Source organism: Crassostrea angulata, chromosome 2, assembly GCF_025612915.1.
Source record: "Crassostrea angulata isolate pt1a10 chromosome 2, ASM2561291v2, whole genome shotgun sequence".
In the NCBI taxonomy this organism is placed as follows: Eukaryota; Metazoa; Mollusca; class Bivalvia; order Ostreida; family Ostreidae; genus Magallana; species Magallana angulata.
Genome location: NC_069112.1, coordinates 75,683,492 through 75,707,537, shown reverse-complemented (window position 1 = coordinate 75,707,537; position 24,046 = coordinate 75,683,492). Strand labels below are relative to the sequence as shown.

At 31.4% G+C, this 24,046-nt stretch overlaps 1 protein-coding gene across 1 annotated transcript; it reads right to left on the bottom strand.

Annotated features, from left to right (window-relative positions):
• Positions 1-985: 985 nt before the first annotated feature.
• LOC128174872 (ankyrin-1-like) lies at positions 986-23,631 on the bottom strand. Its single transcript, XM_052840297.1, has 8 exons — positions 23,557-23,631; positions 17,093-17,282; positions 15,818-15,928; positions 8,829-8,886; positions 7,638-7,771; positions 6,484-7,508; positions 4,895-5,440; positions 986-1,093 (listed from the first exon to the last, which is right to left on the bottom strand). The coding sequence occupies exons 1-8, from the start codon at positions 23,629-23,631 to the stop codon at positions 986-988; spliced, it is 2,247 nt and encodes a 748-aa protein (XP_052696257.1).
• Positions 23,632-24,046: the final 415 nt, after the last annotated feature.

The window sequence follows — 24,046 nt, the reverse complement described above, 5'->3', positions numbered from 1 at the left end:
TAACTAGAAACAGATTAGTGAATTTAAAATGCCATTTTCTGACTTTCAAGCATTTAAAAAATGTATATTTTTATAATTTTACAAAAAGTTGGAAACATGCCAAATTCGTGACCTATCTGCACTTAACAGAAAGAATATTTGGGAAGTCTCACAAAATGATTTACACAAGTGTATCTTGTTAGTGTTAACTCTAAATGACTTTTTGAATTCATATTTAAACTAAACTCAGAATTCTTAACAATAATTTGGTGAATTATGCAAAATTTTATTCTTAAAAGGGTCAAAATGCTATTTTTAGTAACAGTGCTGCAGAACCAAGTTAAGACTGACCACATCAAAAAAATTTTGTGGCATATTATTTCATATAGATGCACACTGTTACACACAAAATATGAAGTTGATCAGAGAACCTTGCTCCCACCACCTTTTGCATGGTTTTCTCGTAGACATGCTCTTAAGCATTATCAAAACTCACATATGTTGCAAGTATTGTGGAAATTCCCGATGAAGACTACATCAAAAGCATTAATAAGTTGATATATAATTTCATTTGGAAGAAAACTGATAGGATTAAATGAAATACGTTAATTGGTCATGTAAAAGAAGGCGGACTAGGTATTACTGACGTCGAATCTAAGATTAATGCATTAAAAGCCTCATAGGTCTCCAGATTAAAAGAAACAAAACATTGTATTAAAAATTACTTAAATAGTTATAGACTCCAATCAACATAGACATAAAGTATTTATTTAATACAACTGAAAATAAAATTGAAAATTATGAAATACTAAAAAGTGCCGAAATTCTATAAACAAGCTTTTGCATGTTTTAAAACATGCAAAAACTTACAAAACAAATTAAGCCATGAAAGCAACTGATATGGTCAAACCTGATGTTTTTATATAAAGGGAAAACAATATTTTTCAAAACTTGACTTAAGAGTAATATTTTGTTTGTTAAAGACTTATACTCTGAGGTGGGAAATTTAAAATCGCCCGAGGAAATACCAGACATATTGATAAAAAAAAATTACTGGTTGTGCAAATATTAGATAATTGAAACAATATTCAAGAATTATGAAGACAAATTTGATCTTAGAGTTTGCCGATATATGAAACAAGTACAATTATATACCCCCTCGTACAATAAATACTACAGATTATCTATAATCATTTTATAAAGAAGAAATTTCAAAAAGCAAACATGCAATCCAAATACAATAAAGAATTTGATATTCTCAAAAGCGATTGGGAAAATATTTATATGAATAAAATCGTTGTTTTACAAGACAAAAAGATTTCGGAATTTAATTATAGATTGTTAAATAATTTACTTTCAAATAATTATTTTGTAAGTAAGTAATATTAATAAAAATTGTGATTATATGTGTAAAATATGTACAGTAAAAGTTGAAAATTTACACCACCTTATTTTTGAGAGTGTGAATGTACAACAGACATGGAAGATAGTAAGCAATATTTTCGGTTTTGATGTTAAATGGAAACACATAGTAATTGGTTTCAACTGAATTGAAACCACTGCCATGTACAATTTATTTTTATCTTTTGTTGCATTGAAAAATTACAAATAAAAGATATTTGTAGACTAAAAAATATTGTAGAAACATCGGGAGGAATCGTATGTAAATTGAAATTATGCATTCAGAAATACTTAGAAATTCTACATTGTATCGGAAGTACTAGATATTTTCATTCTTCAAAATAGTCATTGATAAATTAGAGATAATTTTATGTTGTCATGGGTGACTTGGCCCATGGGTTTTCACATAAATAGGGAGGTAAAAAAGAGACTCTGTAATGACGATGGATCTACCTCCTTACAAAACGCTTTTTTATTACAACCTATCAACTTCAATATTTCTTTACACTTCTCTTTATTCAGATCAATTAATAATAATATTATCTTTGTAAAAAAAAAATTAACTGTGATTTGTATAAAGTATTATTGTAACTTTATATTTATATATGGTGCTTCTTAGTCAGTTATAATAACTGTTATTACTATAATAATAATAGTTATTATTATTATTATTATCACTATTATATTAATTATTATTATTTTATATTTGTTACTACAAATATACATTTGAATATTGTAACATGTATATTTGTAAATAGATATCTGAAAAAACAACAAACAACAAAAAATAAACAAATAAAACTACAAAATCACAAACAGGTTACAATTCTTTCTGCATATTTCCTTTTTATAAATACAACCAAAATTAAAAATACAAAGTACAAATTAAATCTACATACCTGAAACACAAGACAGGAGACAGTGTAAAATTAAGATGTTTGTTTTTTGAAGTCGGTCGGAAAAGTGATCGTACAAAAACTCTATAGCGTCCCCTGTCCTGGTGTTGAGTAATTTTTGCCATCAATTGTTAAAAAATGCTGTGAGAGAAAATTAACTCATTCTCAACACTAAAGAAACGGATTGAAACGAGAGCCATGCAATACAATGACTATTTCTTAATCAAGAAAACGGGATTCCTTCAACAGATTTTGATTACTTAAAATGACACTAATTGATTTCAAAATATTTTACCAAAAAATACTTACGAATGGCTTAAGGTTTTTTTTCTATGTAAATCCGCGTTGACACGAATTGCAAATAAAATATCTAATCTGGTCAATATTATTAAAAATATAAAGATTTTTTTTAAATGAGCAAAAATGACTCTGTGATACAACTAACATTTAGACTTTCAAATGAAATTATATCTAGAAGAATTAAATTTGTTAAGACATGTAGAATAATAAAATGTTTATGAATCTAGACGTTTCAAGTTTGCACTGTACTAGTAATTAATATTGGGACAAGAAAATGTTTAAGTGATCAATCTTGACCAAATAAAGAATTTAAATCATAAACATCGCATTCCAAATGGGTTGAATGGAGATACAAAATGTCATGGAAATTTTGTTTGAATTAAACAATTGAAATGTAACTTAAGTAAACAAGAGGGCAATAGGCCTTAACGGTCACCCGAGTAACATATAACCCATACACAAACTTGTCGAGGAGTCTCATATATTCATTTAATTCGGTTTAATTCTGGAGTAGAAAAGTTATAAACTTGTAATGAAGATCATCTCCCTGCCTGAAATCTTTCAAAATGAACTATGAAGCCTATGATTTTGGCAAAAATCTTAAAGATCTGGTCTACAAAATCACGACTTCAGTTTTCCTTTCAGATGTGTGGGAGTAAGGAAGATAATTTTTAAACATAATATGCTTAACACCTATATATCCATTTTGGCCCTTCCCTAGAATCACCACCAACACTCCATGAAATTTAAATTTAAGTAGAGGACTTCCTCGTAATCATAACCATGAAGTCAGTTTTTCATGCAGATGTGTAAGGATAGGGAAGAAGATTTTAAAACATTATATGTATTAACACTATATTGCCATATTGCCCCTTCCCCCATGTCCTGAACCCCTGACCCAGGGACCATGAATTTTACAATTAAGGTAGAGGAGTTAGTAGAAATCATAACCATGTATTCAGTTCTTTGCCCAATTGTTTGGGGGTAAAGAGGAAGATGTTTTAAATATTGGACCCACCCTAGAGCCTGAACCTCTGACCCAGAAGTAATGAATTTCACAATTTTGATACAGAACTTCATGGACATCAAAATCATGCATTTTTTTTTCAATTATATATAGGAGTAGAAAAGAATATTTTCTAAGAGTTAATACATGTTTACTATATGGCTATATTGGTTCCACCATATAGCCAGAACCCTTTACCCAGAAGCCATGACTGTAACAATTTGGTAGAGGAAATAGTGGACATCATAATCATGCTTTTAGTTTTTAACAAATATATATGGAAGTAGAGAGGAAGATTTCTAAGATTTAATACATTTTACTATATGGCCATATTGGCCCCACCTTAGAGCAAGAACCCCTGACCCAGTGGCCATAAATTTCACAATTTTGGTAAAGGGCTTCGTGGACATCATAACCATGCAACTAGTTTTTTCCTCACATGTGTTGGGGTAGAAAAGAAGATTCTTAAAATTTGGCCTTTTTGCATATTTAGCCCCACTTGTGGTGCCCCGGAGATGGAAGAACCACAAAACGAATTTCACAATTTAGATTCCTCTTACCATTGGTATGTCTCACACCAAAAATGGTAACAATTAGCCTTGTAGTTTATAAAACGAAATTAAAAATGTTAAATTGTTAACACACGACGGACGACGCACGTCGCACGACGACACACGAAAACTGATAGCAATACAAAAAGTATTAGTAAAGTAACACGTTTCTCTATAAAAATGATGACGTCATGGAATGGTAAATTCTACACCATACTCAGTTAAAAATTTGGACAAAATGTTAGTAAATACATTGATAATAGATTAAGTCAAAGGACTTATTCCATCAGTAGTGCACAAATTAATAAATGCACCATTGTTAAGTTAAAGTTGCACAGAGCCGTAATGTCTGTTTTGACAAGCTATATGGAGAGGACTGGCTCCGTGCTTTTGACATATAATGGCATGCGACCAGATCTCCCCGAGTACCATTTCTTGCCAGTACATTGTGACGTCATTTTATCAACACGTAAAATTATAGATGACAAAAAAATGACGTCATTATGTACTGGCGGGAAATGGTACTCAGTGATAACTGGCCGCACGTCAGTATTGATATCCGCATTATTGTTTAGTAAAAGTTGCACGAGCTACATATATATTGGGAGGACTGGCTCCTCACCCAAAATACTATCCGCACCCTGCTTATGTAAAAGTTTTACAGTGCTGTCATGTCCATTCTTACATGCTATATCGAAAGGACTGACTCCATACTTATTACATATATTGATATCAGCACCATTGTTAATTAAAACTTTTACAGTGCTATCATGTCCCTTTCCAGAAGCTATAAAGAGAGGACTGGCTCTGGTCTCTTCACATAAATTGATATCCGCACTTTTGTTAAGTAAAAGTTGTACAGTGCTATCATGTCCCTTTGCAGAAGCTATATATAGAGGACTGGCTCCAGTCTCCTCACACAAATTGATATTCGCACCATTGTTAAGTAAAAGTTGTACAGTGCTGTCATTTCCCTCCTGACAGGCAATATAAAGAGGACTTGCTTTGGAATCATTACACAAATTAATATCTGCACTTTTGTTAAGTAGAAGTTGCACAGTGCTATCATGTCCCTTGTGACAAGCGATATGGAGAGGACTTGCTCCGTTCTTATAACATAAATTGATATCCGCACCATTTTTAAGTAAAAGTTCTACTGTAACTTCCTGCCCGGATAAACAAGCTATATAAAGAGGACTGGCTCCGGTCTCCTCACACAAATTGATATCCGCACCATTTTCCAGTAAAAGTTGTACTGTGTTTTCATGTTCCTCTCGACAGGCAATATAGAGAGGACTGACTCCGTACTTATTACAAAAATTGATATCAGCACCATTGTTTAGTAAAAGTTTTACAGTGCTACCATGTCCGTTTTGACAAGCTATATATAGAGGACTGATTCCGGTCTCCTCACACAAATTGATATCGGCACCATGGTAAAGTAAAAGTTGTACAGTTCTGTCATTTCCGTTTTGACAAGCTATATATAGAGGACTAATTCGTACTTATCAAATATATTGGAATCCGCCCTGGTGTTAAGTAAAAGTTCAATAGTGCTTTCATGTCCCTTTTGACAAGCTATATATAGAGGACTTGCTCCGTTCTTATAACATAAATCGATATCTGCACCATTGTTAAGTAAAAGTCGAACAGTGCTATAATGTCCCTTTTCACAGGCTATATAGAGAGGACTGGCTCCGGTTTCCCCGCACAAATTGATATCCGCACCCTGGGTAATTAAAAATTTTACAGTGTTGTCATGTCCGTTTTGACAAGCTACATGTAAATGGAGAGGAATAACTCCATATTTATAACTTTTATTAATATCTGCACCATTGTTAAGTAAAAGTTGTACAGTGCTATCATGTTCCTTTTCAGAAGCCATATAGAGAGGACTGACTCCATACTTATCACATTTTTTTAAATCTGCACCATGGTCAAGTAAAAGTTGTACAATGACATCATGTCCCTTTTCACAAGCTATATAGAGAGGACTGGCTCCGTTTTTATAACATAAATTGATGTCCGCACCATTGTTAACTAAAAGTTGTACTGTAATGTCATGTCCTGATAAACAAGCTACATATAGAGGACTGGCTCCGGTCTCCTCACACAAATTGATATCGGCACCCTGGTTAAGTAAAATTTGTACAGTGCTGTCATGTCCGTTTTGACAAGCTATATATAGAGAACTGACTCCATACTTATTACATATACTGATATCCGCACCATGAGTAAGTAAAAGTTGTACAGTACTATCGTGTCCCTTTGCAGAAGCTATATATAAAGGACTGGCGCCGGACTCCTCACACAAATTGATATTCGCACCATTGTTAAGTAAAAGTTGTACAGTGCTGTCATATCCCTCCTGACAGGCAATATAGAGAGGACTGACTTTGGAATCATTACACAAATTAATATCTGCACTTTTGTTAAGTAGAAGTTGCACAGTGCTATCATGTCCCTTGTGACAAGCGATATGGAGAGGACTTGCTCCGTTCTTATAACATAAATTGATATCCGCACCATTTTTAAGTAAAAGTTCTACTGTAACTTCCTGCCCGGATAAACAAGCTATATAAAGAGGACTGGCTCCGGTCTCCTCACACAAATTGATATCCGCACCATTTTCCAGTAAAAGTTGTACTGTGTTTTCATGTTCCTCTCGACAGGCAATATAGAGAGGACTGACTCCGTACTTATTACAAAAATTGATATCAGCACCATTGTTTAGTAAAAGGTTTACAGTGCTGTCGTGTCCATTCTGACAAGCTGTATAGAGAGGACTGACTCCATACTTATTACATATATTGATATCAGCACCATTGTTCAGTAAAAGTTGTACAGTGCTATGATGTCCGTTTTGACAGGCTATATAGAGAGGACTGGCTCCGGTCTTCTTACATAAATTAATATCCACGCCATTGTTTAGTAAAAGTTGTACAGTGCTGTCATGTCCGTTTTGACAGGCTTTATAGAGAGGACTGTGTCCAATATCATTACACAAATTGATATCTGCACCATTATTATGTAAAACTTGTACAGTTCTATCATTTCCTTTTTCACAAGCTATATGGAGAGGACTGGCTCCGGTCTCCTCACACAAGGTGATATCCGCACCTTTGTTAAGTAAAAGTTGTACAGTAGTATCATGTCCATTGTAACATGCTATAGATAGTGGACAATATCCATCTTTGTCCAAGACATTAATTCCTGCACCCTGTTCTATTAAGCATTTCACATGAGTGTCGTCACCTTTGCTACATGCGATTCTCAGGGGAGAATAGACGAAACTTTTGGTATTTTTGTTACTAGCATTATCTTTAGTTTCGCTCTCGTTCAGATTCAATTGATCTGTTTCGTTTATTTGGTTCGCTAAAACAAAATTAAATCAAATGATCAAATACTGTATCGTCAAAGTTACAAAAAAAAAATAGCAAAGGTAAAGGTTGATTGTTTTGCAACAAAAAAAACCCACAAAACATGTAAATATTACTAACTTACAATCTATATCTGTCATTTCCATCATATCACATTGGTTTACTTTCAGTTCCTGCACTATATTTCCCTTCATGTCGAATTTTTTCTCATGCTTATGGTACTCTTTGTTTTGTTCATTCTCTGGTAAAGTAAGATTTCTGATGTACATATGTAATTAAATTGTCAATACACACAACGGTTGATTAATTTTTAACGTTCCTATATATATGATTTACTAATCTCAAGTCATTTAAAGTATCAGAAGAATAAATAAAAGTTATTTAACTAACCTTCTTTGACGTGTACTCCATCTACAACTCCTGATAATAGAACCCTTTGTTCCATTGTTGTAAGTAGTTTTGATCTTTGTGACCTACCTATCATATAAATATTCGATCATTTAAAAATTGATAAAGAAACCTTAAAATCCATACTAAAAATCTAAAGCTTAAAGGAGAGTAACGAGAAATACAAGCCTACTATATGTATTTGAACAGCAGATATATGATAAACTCCAACTCCCTTTAGGAACATGAAATCACATGAATGACCAATATATCATTTTTTGTTTAATTGTTTAACGCTTTATTTTTATTAACACTAAAATTTAATAAAAAATTAAAGATAATTATCTAATAAATAATTTATTGTGTCATATTGTGTAATATTATTTGAACAAAAATTCAAATTAACATAAGTACTAGTACACCAAGTCACGATTTAGAACAAAATTACATGTATACTTCGGTTAACGTTAAAGTGTGAACTTGTCAATGTTCTCATCAGTGTTACCTATGTTACTTTGATATTCGACATAACTACAGTTTAAGTTGATTTCTTAAAATGCAGAAAGATTTATCAATGAAAATTTTTATTTAAGCATAATGCCAATAGGAATTCTATTTCAGTATGATATTCTATATTGAACAGTGATTGTATGTCGATCAATAAATACTTACTAAGAATTATAACACCAAAAATGAAGACAGTAATTGATAAAATCGCTGTTGATATTGTTAGTGTTACTTTCCAGACCCAGTTCGCACTTTCTTGTTTTGAAATTGTTGATCTTTCGCTATGAACTGTTGTATCTGTACTGTTTGTTGAATAATGCATCGTTGTGGTTCTGTTTGAAAAACAAAAACAATTCCGTTTAAACAGAAGTCTTAAACTGGGATTGTTGTGACTATATAAACTCTATTTAAACATGTTTACTTGTTACAGATTGGATCAGCAACAAAACATCCATTTGCAATGGCAACACAACTCTGATCTAAAAGAAGATATGTTGACTTAGTAAAAGCTTTACAGATTTTTAAAACTAATTTGCATTTAACGAAATTTTTGCCACTGGTAAATGTAACCACAAAAACAATGATATCGTTTCCTTGTAAAACACTACGTGGCGTTCAAGTTTGAGTACATTTGAAAAAGATTTCCATAAAGTAATGTCATAGTTAAGTATTAAACTAGGAAGAATGTTTGATGCTTTATTAGTCTACACCACCATTGACATATAGAGGCTTTCAAATGCAAGTAGTATGGACAACTAATATCTTTTAAAAAGTAAGTCCTCTATATGACATCTTATTCTCTGTTTTAATAATGCTATGCACTGGTATTTTTTTATGTTTTGATTTTATCTAATTGATTGGCAATGGAGGACCATATGAGAGGATTTGCATTATTTATTGTCTTCAGCAGGGTTTGGAATAACTAATTTATTTTCGCCGTAACTCAGATTTGCACTTTTATTAGTTGGATTGTACTCACTACTGCATGTATGATTTCCTGATAGTTCCTTTAAGACATATTCTGTGTTAGCATAGCAGCATAAATGTATTAGTTTTAAAATCGTCATCGTTATAATTTCTATTCACTTCAACACAATGTTCAACACTAAACAAAACAATAAGCAAATCTTCAAGAAAGGATCTATTGCAAATAACAAAACAAATGACATCTGAAGGAGATGGATTTTCCGGAAAAAATCAGTTCTGAAAATCAATACATATTTATAGATTTTTCAAATTTGCGTTTTGAACCTATGATATTGTTCTTGCAGTTTTATTATTAATTTTTAAGTTCTCCTTTAACAGCATTTTCTCAGACCTATGGTATATTTCTGCATGGTTTTGACCTATATATCCTTCAGGACAGGCTTACCCCTAATTAAATCTTGAATATTTTGATAGGGTTTGTTCAAAAAATAAAGGAAGATAAATTTTTAAGGGGCACCCAGGCCCTGGGGTCGAATTTTGCAAATAAAAAAACCGACAAAAATTATCGAAACTGATTTCTATCTTAGTGGTCTATATTAACATCATAAAGTGTAAGTTCTATATAGCTCAGTAAGTTAAACCTCTGACTATGTCACACATGATGTTTTTGTGCCCTAGTTCGATTTAGTCAGTGGGCATACATTTTCTTCTTTTTTTTAAATTAACGGCAATAATTTACAGTTTTATTTTTTATGCAGAATTGTGCATTTTGAATATTTACCTTCGATAGTATTCCCATCTTCGCTAGCCAAGGTTTTTTTAATCCGCACCGCTTCTCACAAACCCTTTACATATCATGCTATCAAAAGTCGGGAATTTTTTCCCTGGATTTTGATTGGAGTTTACTGAAATCGTTCGACCAATCAAAAAATGCAAAGCATACAGAGTATCTTATTTAATCAACAATGTTTTCTTACTGTTTATTCAAGGGGTCTCTCACACGAATAGCTCAAAACCCTTATTTTCTAGTCTTTCTGTTTGAGCCTTCATGATGCATGTATCATTCAATGGTGCAATAAGATTATTTATCAGAGGCATGCATTCGTAAATTGAGGATTTATCGCTCTCCGTCTTTCACCTTTCGAATGAATTTGATCTATATGTAGCATTTCACATTATTCCTATTTATTAAATACACTGGGCATTAAAGCGTTCTTCCATCTTGTCAATATCAATGTCTACAAAGACTGTCATTTCTGGCACCAGGTACGTTAACACACGCAGCAATGTTAAGATGTCCTGGAGCAAAAATACGGCTGAAAAACGATATTCTTTAAATCAACGAAGAAATAGTTTGAACAGGGGTACTTCTTAAAATTTTTATATAACACATTGACAATAATGTCAAACACAATACTTGATGTATTTTTGTGAGGTCACATGTACTTCGTTGTCACGTGACGTGTGCTTCTTAACATTGCATATTGTCTGATTAAATCGCATCGGCCAGGTGATTAATGACATTAAATTAGAAATATTTTTAAGAAAAATCCTTTGTAATGTCATACACTTTACACTTTTTTCTTGGACTTCAAATATATATTTGGTTTATTAAAGATATTGCTTAACATTTTGCCAAATTCTCAAAATAAGGCACATTTTTACTAATTAAAAGCAATTTACTCAAAATTGGGGTAAAGCCGTAGGCATGATTCACTTTGGTACACGTATTCTCAGCCGATTAAACTTATAATATTCCAAAACTGTATTGATCTTTCATCTGCGCCAAGCTGTTTTTTACATGCATTAAAATTCCTTTATTCAGTTGATTACACATAACAAGCTTTAAATCTTCAAAATATTTGATACTGATTATTTAATATAAATGCATTATGTACATCTAGCAAAAACGGCATCATCTATTTAAAGGAAACAATCGATTTTTGTTACAGTGTCAATATAATTCACTTTTAACGTTACGATGCATTCCATGAGACCTATCAAAAAGAATGCAGATCGTAACGTCAAAGTTGATATGACGTCATATTGTTTATACAGACAAGTGACTTCCTACATATCGCTGTTCGAAGCCTTAACATACCCGCCTACGGCATCTTTCATCATCTGGCTGATTTCAAAACAGGATAGAAAATCACGTGACGAAGAAAACCCCCTGACTTTTGATAGAACGATTTGCCAAGGGTATGTGAGAAGCGGTGAGGATCAGAAACCCTTGGCTAGCGAAGATGTATTATTCCTTAAATGCACATTTTCTCTTTTAATCAAAGAAAGGAAAAATTATGTACTAAACTACACGTAAAAGCAATCAACCGGAGCTAAACCCTAGCGTAAGCTTGCTTTTTTGAGGACAAAAATCATTCACTGTGTTACCTGAGAGAGGTGGCACGTAAAACAATCATGCCAAGCTAAAACGAATGCGTTTGCCTTTCTATAATATCTAAAGGAAATGGTATAATTGTGGGAGAACTAATGCAAAGTACATGCTAATCGTTCTTTGCAAAGAACGTGTGCATTGGTGGCATGCCAAATATGCAGGACGAAGGCTTATAGATTAGAAAAAATGGGGGTGGTCTGTTAGCATTTTCCGTCCAACAGGTACGTCCCCTTAGACAAAGGATGCAACTGTTAATACATTTTACAGTTGAATGTACAGTGAATGATGACATTGTCCGAACGGATCGTAAAAATCTTTCGATAGTTGCTAATAAGTCATTGGTTGTTTAAACGCATAAAGAGAAAATGTATCGTATTATACAAAGTAAATTAAAAATAAAATTTAAAGATAATAAAGAAAACTAGTATACGAATTACGCACTAATTGTTGTCGAAATTAAAGGTCTTTTCACCTTAATAACTTTTAATAAATTGCTAGATTGCTCAATAAGGTATACAAAAAATAATATACCTGTGATATATGTTGTACTAGAAAAAGGGAAAACCACAAAGCCATAAATGACTTTTTAAGAATTTGTGTTTGTATTTCAAGCCATTGCTTTAAAAATTCCCTAAAATCAGTTTCCACTTAAGTAAGCACAGGACTTGATGTTATACATGGCTTACCAAATTGAATACCTGATTGCGCAATCCTGCAAGATTCTGAAACCCTTGCTATATTTATGTATGTCAAAAAAAATGAAAATTCATCATTTAACAGATTTCCAAATGATTTTGGCCTTTGACCTTTAGCTTATTTTGTTCTCCCGAGGTAGAATTTCCAATCCCAAGTGGTCCAAAGTCTCTATGATAGATTGTAAAAAAGTTAGAAGTAATTTTATCGAAATTTCAATACTTTCAAGATCAATAACTGCTAGAAGGGAGCCTCAGATCCTTTTGGTATGAATAGATTGAAGAACACTTTAAGTGTACTAAAGACATTGGTAAAGGTTCCAAGTCTCTATCTTTTATTGTCTCAAAGGAGTGGCGATAACAAGCGTTTCGTACAATAGGGGCAATAACTCTGTAATTATTTAAAGGTATGAGCCAGGAGGCTATACTTTGAAATGCTTTGAGATGTCCTACTACATCAACAAAAAAAAATGTCTCTACCACCTTAAACAAATGCGATCTAAATCTGATTAATTAACATATTTTGAAGTGACCTTGAACTTTGATCTTTATGTCATTTTGATTGGCCGAGGTAGACTCTCTAACCCAAAGTGGAACGAAGTCTCAATGACGAATAGTAAAAAAGTTGAAAGTGATTTTATCGAACTCCAAATACTTCAGAGTCAATAACTGCAAGAAGGGGGCCTTAGATCCTTTCGGTATGAAGAGATTAATTGACCTTCTAGGTGTACTGAGGACATTGGTAAAAGTTTTGAAGTCCCTACATCTAACGGTTTTAGAGAAGTAGCGATAACAAGCATTTTCTTCTCAAAGGGCAATAAGTCAGGGAGTTTTTAGACACTGGGTCATCTGGTAACATACCTTTTAATAATGAATTACATAAAATTTAAATTGTTTCGATAACCCTAAACACAAACAAGAGGCCCATGGGCAACTTTGCTCACCTGTGCTGCATTTTACAAAAGACCTTGCGACAAAGTCGTAAAATTTTACAATCTCATAAAATGGTTTTAGAGAATAAAATTGACATAAAACCATTTGTTAACAAAGAATTAAATTCCCATAATTATATTTTCAAGCCATAAGAATAAATCACTTATTAGTTATTAATTATAGATTAATTAGCATTCATTAATTTTGTCGTAAGTCGTAAATCCTTTTGTAAAACGCAGCCCTGAGCAACAATGACTTTATATGGGCGTTCAAATGATATTGTACTATATGGCTCCTTAGTAGAATAAACAAAAAAATATTGTTAAGTATTCGAATTTCACACTTATTTGTGCATACACGTAATATTTGACATTGTACTTTTATGGTATACCTTTTTTACCAAAAATAACATAACCTTATGCAAGATATAAAACTAAACATTTGGTAGGGGTACACTGTTAACTGCCAATTCTCTATATTTTCGCTCTCCCCCCTCCTTCCCCCACTTTATAAAGAGATCAAAATATTTGAGAGCATATAGGTACATTTTCTTCCTCAACTACTTATTAGTTATTGTATTTTTTTAACAATTCTTATTATAATAATAGTTATTGTATTTTATCCAAAAAAAAAAATCCTTTAGATGTGAAGAATAAAATTGTGCCCCAATGCGCTCAATTCCTCAAATTAAAAACATTTAAATATTTAATTGGTCTTCCACATTATAAACGCTTGTTGTTTACCTAGTGTAAACTCGTGTGACTTTTTAACCTTACTCACTTAATTGATGAATACACTCAAATTAAAAAATGTTGTCACGTGACATGTTAAAAAACTATTATAGGCAATGTATTGACAGGCATATACTCTATTTTACTACGACCCACCCATTATTTTCATCTTTATTGAAAAACAACAAATGGCTACAAACCAGGATGGTTTTTCGCTGTAATATTTTCTTGGGAATAGCAATAATGCCTTTACCCCCGTAGCAAAATGTGTTAGAACTATGGTAACTGTTTTAACGGTGTCTTATTTATTCACTCGGTATTTAATGTGAAATATTAAGTTTCTTCATGATAAAAAGTCCTCAAACTCGGAAAATGTCGACACGAGATTTCCTACCCATTCTACCAACTTGGAAATCAATCGTCAATAAATCCCAACAATATTTGCAGCGATTACAGATATACTGGTCCGTAACATATTCTGAAAATCTCAATGACATTGGTAATTATTATCGAGATACATTGAAAAATATCGATCCGCCCCGGCTTTTATTTTGCCCCGGGGCGGGTTTGCCTACCCAATTTACCAAGACTCTTTTAGAAGTATAGAATACCGAACCCGAAGTAATAAACTGATTGAAACACGCATTTCCTTTAATATTATTTTCGTTATAACTCATATTTGAAATAGAATTAGTCCATAGTTTTTGCAATTTATATTTTTCCTTCCATAAGGATTATTTATGCTAAATTACATTAAATTTGACTCAGTAGTTCTTGAGAAGAAGATTTCTTAAAATGCAACCCACATTTCTACAGTTTCGAGGTTTTCTCCGCTTTGAATATAGATCAGTCTTTTATTTCTGCAATTTATATTTGCCTTACCATAAAGATGTTTTGTGCAAAATTTGGTTGAAATTGGCCAAGCAGTTTTAGAGAAGAAGTTCAAAATTCAAAATGTAAACGGTTTACGGACTGACGAACAGACGGACGACGGAAAAAATGTGATCAGAATAGCCCTCTTGAGCTGAAAGCTCAAATAAGCTAAAAAGCCGCCTTGAGATAAATCGAGAGAAAAAAAGAATTAAAAAACATAAAGAAATCAAAAGGTCTTTCACCTGGAAGGTGGAGAGACCTTAAAAATGTCTATTAATCTGTTCGGACAACGACTATGATTTTTTTTTCAATCACTATATATTATGAAAACTAAAACCTAAGAGCTTACTGTTTATTGCCTGAATTCAAGAAGTGGAACGGAAATCGATATGCATTTTGTAAAGACAAAAACCAATACCGGCCATTTAGGTCAATTCTTTTGTTATATACAAGTGCTCCTTTTTAAATTCGCCCTATCGCCTTATAAATGTTAAGCATAAATAATACTGATTAAAGGTTTCACATACTTTGATATCAAATACAGCTCAGTTTCCAAAAAAGGTTAAAAAGTTACAGAATTCCACACTTTTTATTTAAATCAATTATTAAAGACATGTTTTTGAGATTACAGAGTATCCATATATATACATGTATATTTACGATTTTTGAGTAAAAAGTCTAAAGATGATAAAATATTTTAATATGATTTTAAATCCTAGCTTTTAAGGATTATAAAAATTAAATTCAAAATTTATATGATGTAATTCACAAAAAAAAAATAACGACACATTTTGAAACTTCGGTTATTAATGCATATTTATTATTTCTGTATCATCTAAATAGATTGGAAGCTACTTACAAATACTAACGTTCTGGCTTCGGTAATTACTACTAGGGCATCCTTCAGTAAAATGATCACATTCATAGGCGTCGAGAGTAGAATGACGTTTGTATAAAAACATACATAAGCCTAAAAATGTAAGACCTCATTACGAGTTTTAAAAAGATAGTATACATATATATTATAAATGCTCTTGTATATAACTATGGCGAATTTTACTAATTTGAATAGCGGTCATATTGTTATCACAATGGCGATTTTCAGTACAATAGAATAAGAAAGGAATGAAAAAAAATCACTAATTAATAAAATTAAGTATTTCGAAAATATTTCCTCTTCGTTTCATTTTGTTATTTACTACATACGGGATCGGACTGTGCTTGTTTTGTTTACATTAGATGTTGAGATGGCAGTTCAATTTGAGTCTGAAAAAAGCGTTGTAGGAATAAAGTGTTTTTAGTAATGAATGACGTCATGAAAGGAATTTAGACTTATTTTTGTGAATATATGTTCCTCATATATTCACAAGGTTTTTATTGCAAACTAATTGTGTCAGAAATCTTGACTCAAATTACAAAAGGCTTGTCGCTTCCTTTTTACTTTCAATTATCATTTTCAAGATTTGTTTTGTAAGCTATCGGACTTGCAACTTGGCATTTGAGCTTTATGTTGAACAATTGTCGCATATTTCTATGAAAATATTATCATTATACATGTAAATTGCATGATATTTTTCAGGTTATAATTCTATTTTGTCCAACCTGACTTTTTGAAATTGTTATTTATTTATTTATTTATTCATTTTAGCTGCTATTGTCCTATTTTTAGATTATCTCATTGTTGAATAGGGAGGTATTTAAAGTGCATTTGAAGTGTGAAACACTGAATGATTGTGGTGACAAATAGTTAAAAACTTACACAGATAATCTATGCATTACCGTAACCCGTGTTCTCATTCAAAAAATGAAAGTTTTGACATAATCACACCAATTCATACATAAAAGGTATGTAATTTTCATCACTTGAATCTTCAATTTGAAGACATGAATATTAATGAGAACTGCGTCACGTGGAATTTAGCTCATGAATAAAGTGTACGGGATTTCTCAAAAGGCAAAATATCAATAGATTTGCAAGAAACGGATATGAATCATCACTGTACAACTTATCATATTATTTTATACTTGGTTTTAGCATGTTACATCAACTCTTCTCAGAAAGAAAAAAATATAATAGCCTTATATCTACCTATATAAAAGAAAGAAAACTGTTTAGATGTAAGGTTGTTTTTACCTTTCACAATCTGTATTTGAGGCAGAGAGTAACAGAACTCCAAGAGTTCCGTGATGTTTTCATTAGGAACACACATATAGGCGTTTTTCTTGGTACAGTTGAGGAAGAACGATCTCTCCTGCCACTCTGTCATATTTCTGGGACAGACTTCTGTTGTATAGACTGGATATGCATATCCGTCCAATGGTCTCTGAATGGCAGAATTTCAAGTGTTCGATACATTTAAAGAACGATGCAATTTTTGGAAAGAAGCGATAAAATAGTAAAATTGAATAATATTAAGAAAAATTACATGAAATGGTTGATTCAGAAATTATTATAGAATGTTAAGTCCAATAAATAATAAATTTCTCTCCTTCATTGATATACAAGATAAATGAACTGAAATGTTTTATGTAGCCTTATGTAGATTTACACAAAAATGAGATATGAGAGATCCACTCTTAGTAAATTAAGACTGAGTGCACATAAATATGCATTAGACAGTTGAAGAATCTGATGTCTAGCCAACCACCCCCCCCCCCCCCCACACACACAAAAACACAGTTTCAATTCGCTTGCGACGCCACTGGTATATCATTGTTTAAAAAAATATGTAACGTGTGTTAGTATTTACTTACTACCGGTAAGACAATCCTTTATGCGTAGGTAGTCTTTTATCGTTGATCTTTTTAAATATTATTGATGTACACTTAATTCTTTGGGATGATAAATCTTAAATTGTTTATTTGTATAAGCATATTATCTAACTCATCTTCTACTTACAATGGGCACAATTAAACAAGTGTTTTTCTATTACATCACAACTGTTATAAATGTTAACTATAAAGCAGTGTGAAATATAAATATATGTGTGTATGTAGGGTATATGTGGAAACTGACCTGTAGTAAACATAGCATTAAAAATTGTATGTAAAAATGGTACCAAAATATCCTTGAATTCAATGAAATATTCATTAATTTTACCATCCAGTCCATGATCCTTACCTGGTTTTAAAGTCTTTATAGCATCTTCAATTTCATTTAAAGATATGTCATTTTCTAATTCTTTAAAAATTACCCCTTTTTCATCTTCGACCATGTCATTACCCACGGTTGTTTGATCAATACAAGCAATGGATTAATGACTGGTAAATCCATAAGTGAAACATTTACATTTTAACTTTTCTCCTACTAAATTTCGAAAAAAATACTTTAGGATTAGATTTCCTTATTGTTTCTAACAAATTACCTTCTTCATCAAGACATTTTCTCTTCTCATAATTTTTCAACAATAATAAGCATAGATTTAACACCCAGCCCCTCGGGCCTATTTGCCACCTTAAACACATTATAAATGAAAAGAAAGAAAATTACAAGAGTTAAACAAAAATAAGATTGGTGAACCTTGAAAATAAATGAGCTTGAAAATATGCATGTTAAAGTATAAAGATTTATTTGGAACCATAAAGTTTGCAACCTTTGTTTTGATTGTACTGTTTATATAATACAGTTATGTTAATTTCCTGAACAAAAAAGAATATCATCAATTTGTATTTGTCAACATGCCAATGGTAATTTGAAATAAGTACAATTAGTACATCTGCATGTATGTAACAATGAAAGGGCTATCTAAGTTTTAGACCTTGTGTCCAACCCTTTTGACATTTTTATACTCGTAGTCAATAAAATATATTCAATTCAATTCATAACCAACAACACACGTTACATGTATCTTTAAACAATGATCTTGAAATCTTGACAGGCAAATAAAAACAAAATACCCCCCCCCCCTACTTTTCCGATGCTTATGTATACATTACGTCTCAGTCTAAAAATATCTGTAATATTTACCATTGTATAGTTTATTGGTCAACAACTGTACAGCTCATAAGTTTTCTGATCACAAAAGCATTCATAATATATTTACCTAAATTGCACAAATCCTGTACATTTTTGGTTGACAATGGTTGAATTAATTTAAAGACAAAGGGTTATATACTAACACTTCTAAAGGAATGTTTTTCTTAAATTACAATAATAGGGACATTTTAATATAAAATGATATTCATCCTCTATCTCTGAAGAACATAAAGGACATAAAAGGTCTTTTTAATGGAATATTGCTGTATCTACCACCTTCGACAGTAAGACAATGAAATTATATTTTTAATTTACATATAAGTTTCTTATATTGTAAAGGAATTGTTTTTGTTAGATATGAATGCAAGGTACAATGATCAACTAAATATTTATAAATTGTATATTTTGAGCAGGCTTTGGGCGAATTACATTGTAAAGTAATGCATTACATTACCATTACTTCATGATTTAGGGCATTAAATTATCATTACCATTACTTTAATTTCTTGAAGTCATGCATTACATTACCATTACATGAGTAAAGTAATGCATTACTATTACTTTGTGAAAAGTCGATAAGTTTTTTAAAAAAGTAATTTAAAAGCTAAATAAATAGTTTTTTTTATAAATGTTTCAAAAATAAAACATGCTTAAACATATTTACAGGTTCATATTCACTAAAAGGTTCAAATGATGACTTATAGAAGATTGCTGTTGCACTTTATGATCATAAAAGTTGCACATGTTTCATTTTTTAACTGCATCCGGTCGGGTGTGAAAATCTAAGATATATAAGTGTTCTGGTAAGAATAGAAAAAATATGTGAATCTTGTATTTTCTATCAGTCCAAAGTATTGTACTTAATACATGTATACCACAGAGAGAGAGAGAGAGAGAGAGAGAGAGAGAGAGAGAGAGAGAGAGAGAGAGAGAGAGTGTGTGTGTGTGTGTGTAAAATTATTTTTAAATGGGTTATAATACTGGAAGTAATTTTTAAGCTTTAAGAGATCATGGTTGTACAGTGCATTTTTTAAAGAGTGTGTGTCTGTTTTCTCTATTCTAATAGAACACAGCCATGAGAAGGGTGGTAACTTGGTTGTTTAGCACCTTTTAAAACAATAGATTGTTTTGATACTTAGATTATCCTGGGGGCACTGTGTGTTGTTGTCACATTCTTCACAGTAAAAAATTCATTAAATGTACAACTAATTGGAGTACATTTTTCAAATGATTTGAAATTCTTAATAACAACACTCTTAAAATGTTATGAAATTGTGTTGAGAAAGCCAGTTATATCGACAATTTAATAATGGATTTTTATTTTTTTTTTAACATGTTGCTTAATCTTACAAATAAAATATTTTTATCTCAAGAATTATTTTTCTTCTACAACATTTTTTTTAAACAAATACAATTTCAGTTTTTCGATTCATCATGATTTTACAAATGAACATGCATAGAAAAGCATAGTAATGCAAAATAATGCCATGTAATGCCAGCATTACACTAGATTTTTGGAAATAATGCATTACATTACCATCAATTGTAATGCTAAAATTGTGGCATTACACATTCCTAGCATTACTTTGAAAATATGTAATGCATTATAATGCATTACTATTACATTTTGCATTACCCCAAGCCTGATTTAGAGGAGGCATTTATATCAGATAGATTGTTCTTTATTATCAAAAATACGTTGCTTGGCGACTGTTAAAATAATTTTTGGCTTTTCAAAAAATTTATTAAGTGCATTAGTTCAAATACTTGAAAACATGTTCTTTATCTCCGCAGCCCAGTTTTTTTACATTTTGCTTTACATAAAGTTTCATTACACATATTAACAAAACATGAAATCAAAATGCAATTTTTTGATGATAAAAGTTTCATCCACTATCTTAAACTACGTATTTTTCTCATACATTGTAGGTGCATTTTGCCAAAATAACTTCATAAAATGTGCCCTTTTTTAATATTAAGTATGTTTTTACAATAATTAAGATGAATTTATTCTATATCTGGGGCAGAATGAAAGTCCCAGACTTCACAACCGTAGTAAGCAATGCTTCCTACATAAGTGTCAAAAAGGGACAAAAGCTTTGTCAAATAAGACTCATATTACAACATTTCCATTTCAGTGTAATAAGCGCCTTCATACATTGTAATGACAATTGTTTTTGCGTAACATGAAATTTGCCATTGTAATTCAACAAAAGTCCGAGATAAGAAAACTGTTTACTACTTCAATTTTTTCACACTTTTGTTCTTAAAATTCCCATTTTTCCGAAAACCATTAGTTTTGTATTGTTCACATTAACCGTTAATGACTATTTCTAATAAAGAGTTTCCTGAAGTATTCAACATTGACTGTAAGTCAGCAGCCGACTGAGAAAAAATAACCATGTCGTCTGCGTACATCACTAAAAATAAGGATAGCTCTTGTAATTCAATTGGAGTATTTCAGATGCTTAAAAATTCCATTTCGCAATCGTTGACAAAGAGAGAAAACAGGAAAGGGAAAATTATTTCCCCTTGTAAAACACCAAGATTATTCACAAAAAATATGATAATTTACCATCAAATAAAACAAGACTTAATATTATTATAAAGTGAACGTAAAATCCTCAGATGTTTACCTCGGATTCCATACATTGAACTTTTTTCCACATTTTAACCCTATCCACAGTGTCAAAGGCACCATTGAAAATCTACGAAGCCACAATAAAATCTAAATTTTTTCGAGAGATATTTGTTCACAATTGTTTGTAATGCAAAAATGGCATCAACAGTACTATGAAATGGTCTAAGCCCGAACTGTGCATATGTGATACATTATTTCTCTCGGCCCATGACATCTTTTATTCAAATTTTAAGTAAAAAGTTTTGTCATAAAACAAATTAAACTAATTCCTCTATAATTGGCAGGATCAGTTGCCCCACCCTTTTCATATATTGGTACAATAAGAGAATCCCACGGTATATGTGGAAACTGACCTGTAGTAAACATAGCATTAAAAATTGTATGTAAAAATGGTACCAAAATATCCTTGAATTCAATGAAATATTCATTAATTTTACCATCCAGTCCATGATCCTTACCTGGTTTTAAAGTCTTTATAGCATCTTCAATTTCATTTAAAGATATGTCATTTTCTAATTCTTTAAAAATTACCCCTTTTTCATCTTCGACCATGTCATTACCCACGGTTGTTTGATCAATACAAGCAATGGATTAATGACTGGTAAATCCATAAGTGAAACATTTACATTTTAACTTTTCTCCTACTAAATTTCGAAAAAAATACTTTAGGATTAGATTTCCTTATTGTTTCTAACAAATTACCTTCTTCATCAAGACATTTTCTCTTCTCATAATTTTTCGATTAAATATTTTATATTGCCTTTTACTTGATTTTAAAAATTCATGATTTTCTACAGATTTACTTTTGTTAAAGTCAGCTAGCACTTTACGATAAATATCATATAATCGCTTACATTAAGCAGTAAACCATGGCCGGTCATGTCTAGGTTCAACATTACCTATTGTCTACTACTCTTATTGACATGACGAGGACTGGGCACCTAATGAAAGTCAGACATCAGAAAAGACAAGTCATTCAAAAAAGTTTTAACACCGTTTTCTAACCCTTTGTTTCTAGATATTATTCTGTACTAAACATTCCTCAAATCTAAATACTGATAACACTAAATTTTGCTGCAGAGACAATTTCCTCTCATTTGCTAAATCTTCCTTCCAGCAATATCTTACATGATCATGACTACTGAATGAAGCCCCTTCTGAAACTTTTAGAAACTGTTTTTAATTAAAATATGAACTGTTAAAATGTAAAGAAATATATATCATGGTTTTTGCTTAATACCTTGAATCATCTACATAGCTTTCTTTTGCCTACCTGAAGTGGCTTTATTTAGCTACCTATATGCAATCTTGATTTTTCTGTAAATCAGACAAAGGGTTGCAAGGAGCTGACATCCATTATTAGTCCGAAATATCTAACTTTTTCTGGCCTTTTTTAATGATTTTGATATTTTACTTGCCTGGAAAACATGTAAAATATCATAATCGTTAAAAAGCCAAGAAAACGTCATATATTTCGGACTAAGTCATTATTTGCAGTATGTATCTTTTTTTTTAAGTTACCACAAGCATAAATAGATAAAAAGTGTGATGTATTATTAGAAAACAATTACCTTGTTAACCAGAATTTCTTTGTTATTTCATTTAAGAGACAGCTGTTTGCTAAAAAAATAAACAGTTGTTCATAGCCTCTTAAAGACTATTAATTAAAACTTAGTATTTTGACTGCTATCGCGCTGAAGCTAGGAATAACATTTTCAACTAAGTGGGTATTTTTCATGATTTGTTTTCAGATCAGTTGAAAGTTGAAATTTTTGCTGCACAAAAGTTTGACTTTTTGTACAAATGCTCAACAAAGAAAAGGTATGATCAGATAGCAAATTAAAACTACTTCAGATAGGTAAATAAGAGCTATTTTGGTAATTGCTTTTAGTGACTTTACCGGGCCTGTACAACGTCATTTCATTATTACATTGAATATTCATTTAGCATGTGAAACATTTTATACTTATCTTACACTTACGCAATCGCAAAAAAGGACGCCTAAATATGCTACTGGCACTAAGAGCAAAACAGTTGGCATTCTTTCTTCGGCCATTTTACCAAACCGAAAGTGGAAAATCCAGTCTAAATGCAAAGAAGGATAAGATAACTCGTCTTTAAAAATAAAGACATGAGCTCTTATATACTGTTAAGGTAGTCCATTCATAACTATCATATTTCATATATCTAATAGATTGAAGGTTGATAACTAAAATCTTAGTGTGATTTCAAGGGGTTTATTAAATAATGAAGATTCAAATTTAAGTTTTTTTGAAAAAAATGAATCTAAACAAATTTATTACATCGTGAAGTTTACATTGAAGTCTATGAAAAAAATATGTATTTTTAAATATATCTTTAGTGTTCAAATAATTCTCTCACAAATCTCTTGGTAAAAAGTTGCAAAAGCTCTCCCTTTACTTTGAAATGCCAAAAAAAATCATAATGTCACAGCCTCTATTTTTATGTTA

What these genes read in the sequence shown, in the direction of transcription:
- LOC128174872 (XM_052840297.1), bottom strand. Translation starts at nt 23,631, where the DNA reads ATGGCCGAAGAAAGAATGCCAACTGTTTTGCTCTTAGTGCCAGTAGCA. An exon ending in GCGTCCTTTTTTGCGATTGC is followed by an intron (nt 17,283 to 23,556) that starts GTAAGTGTAAGA and finishes TCTGCCATTCAG; the next exon opens with AGACCATTGGACGGATATGC. An exon ending in GGAAATGACAGATATAGATT is followed by an intron (nt 7,509 to 7,637) that starts GTAAGTTAGTAA and finishes ATTTTGTTTTAG; the next exon opens with CGAACCAAATAAACGAAACA.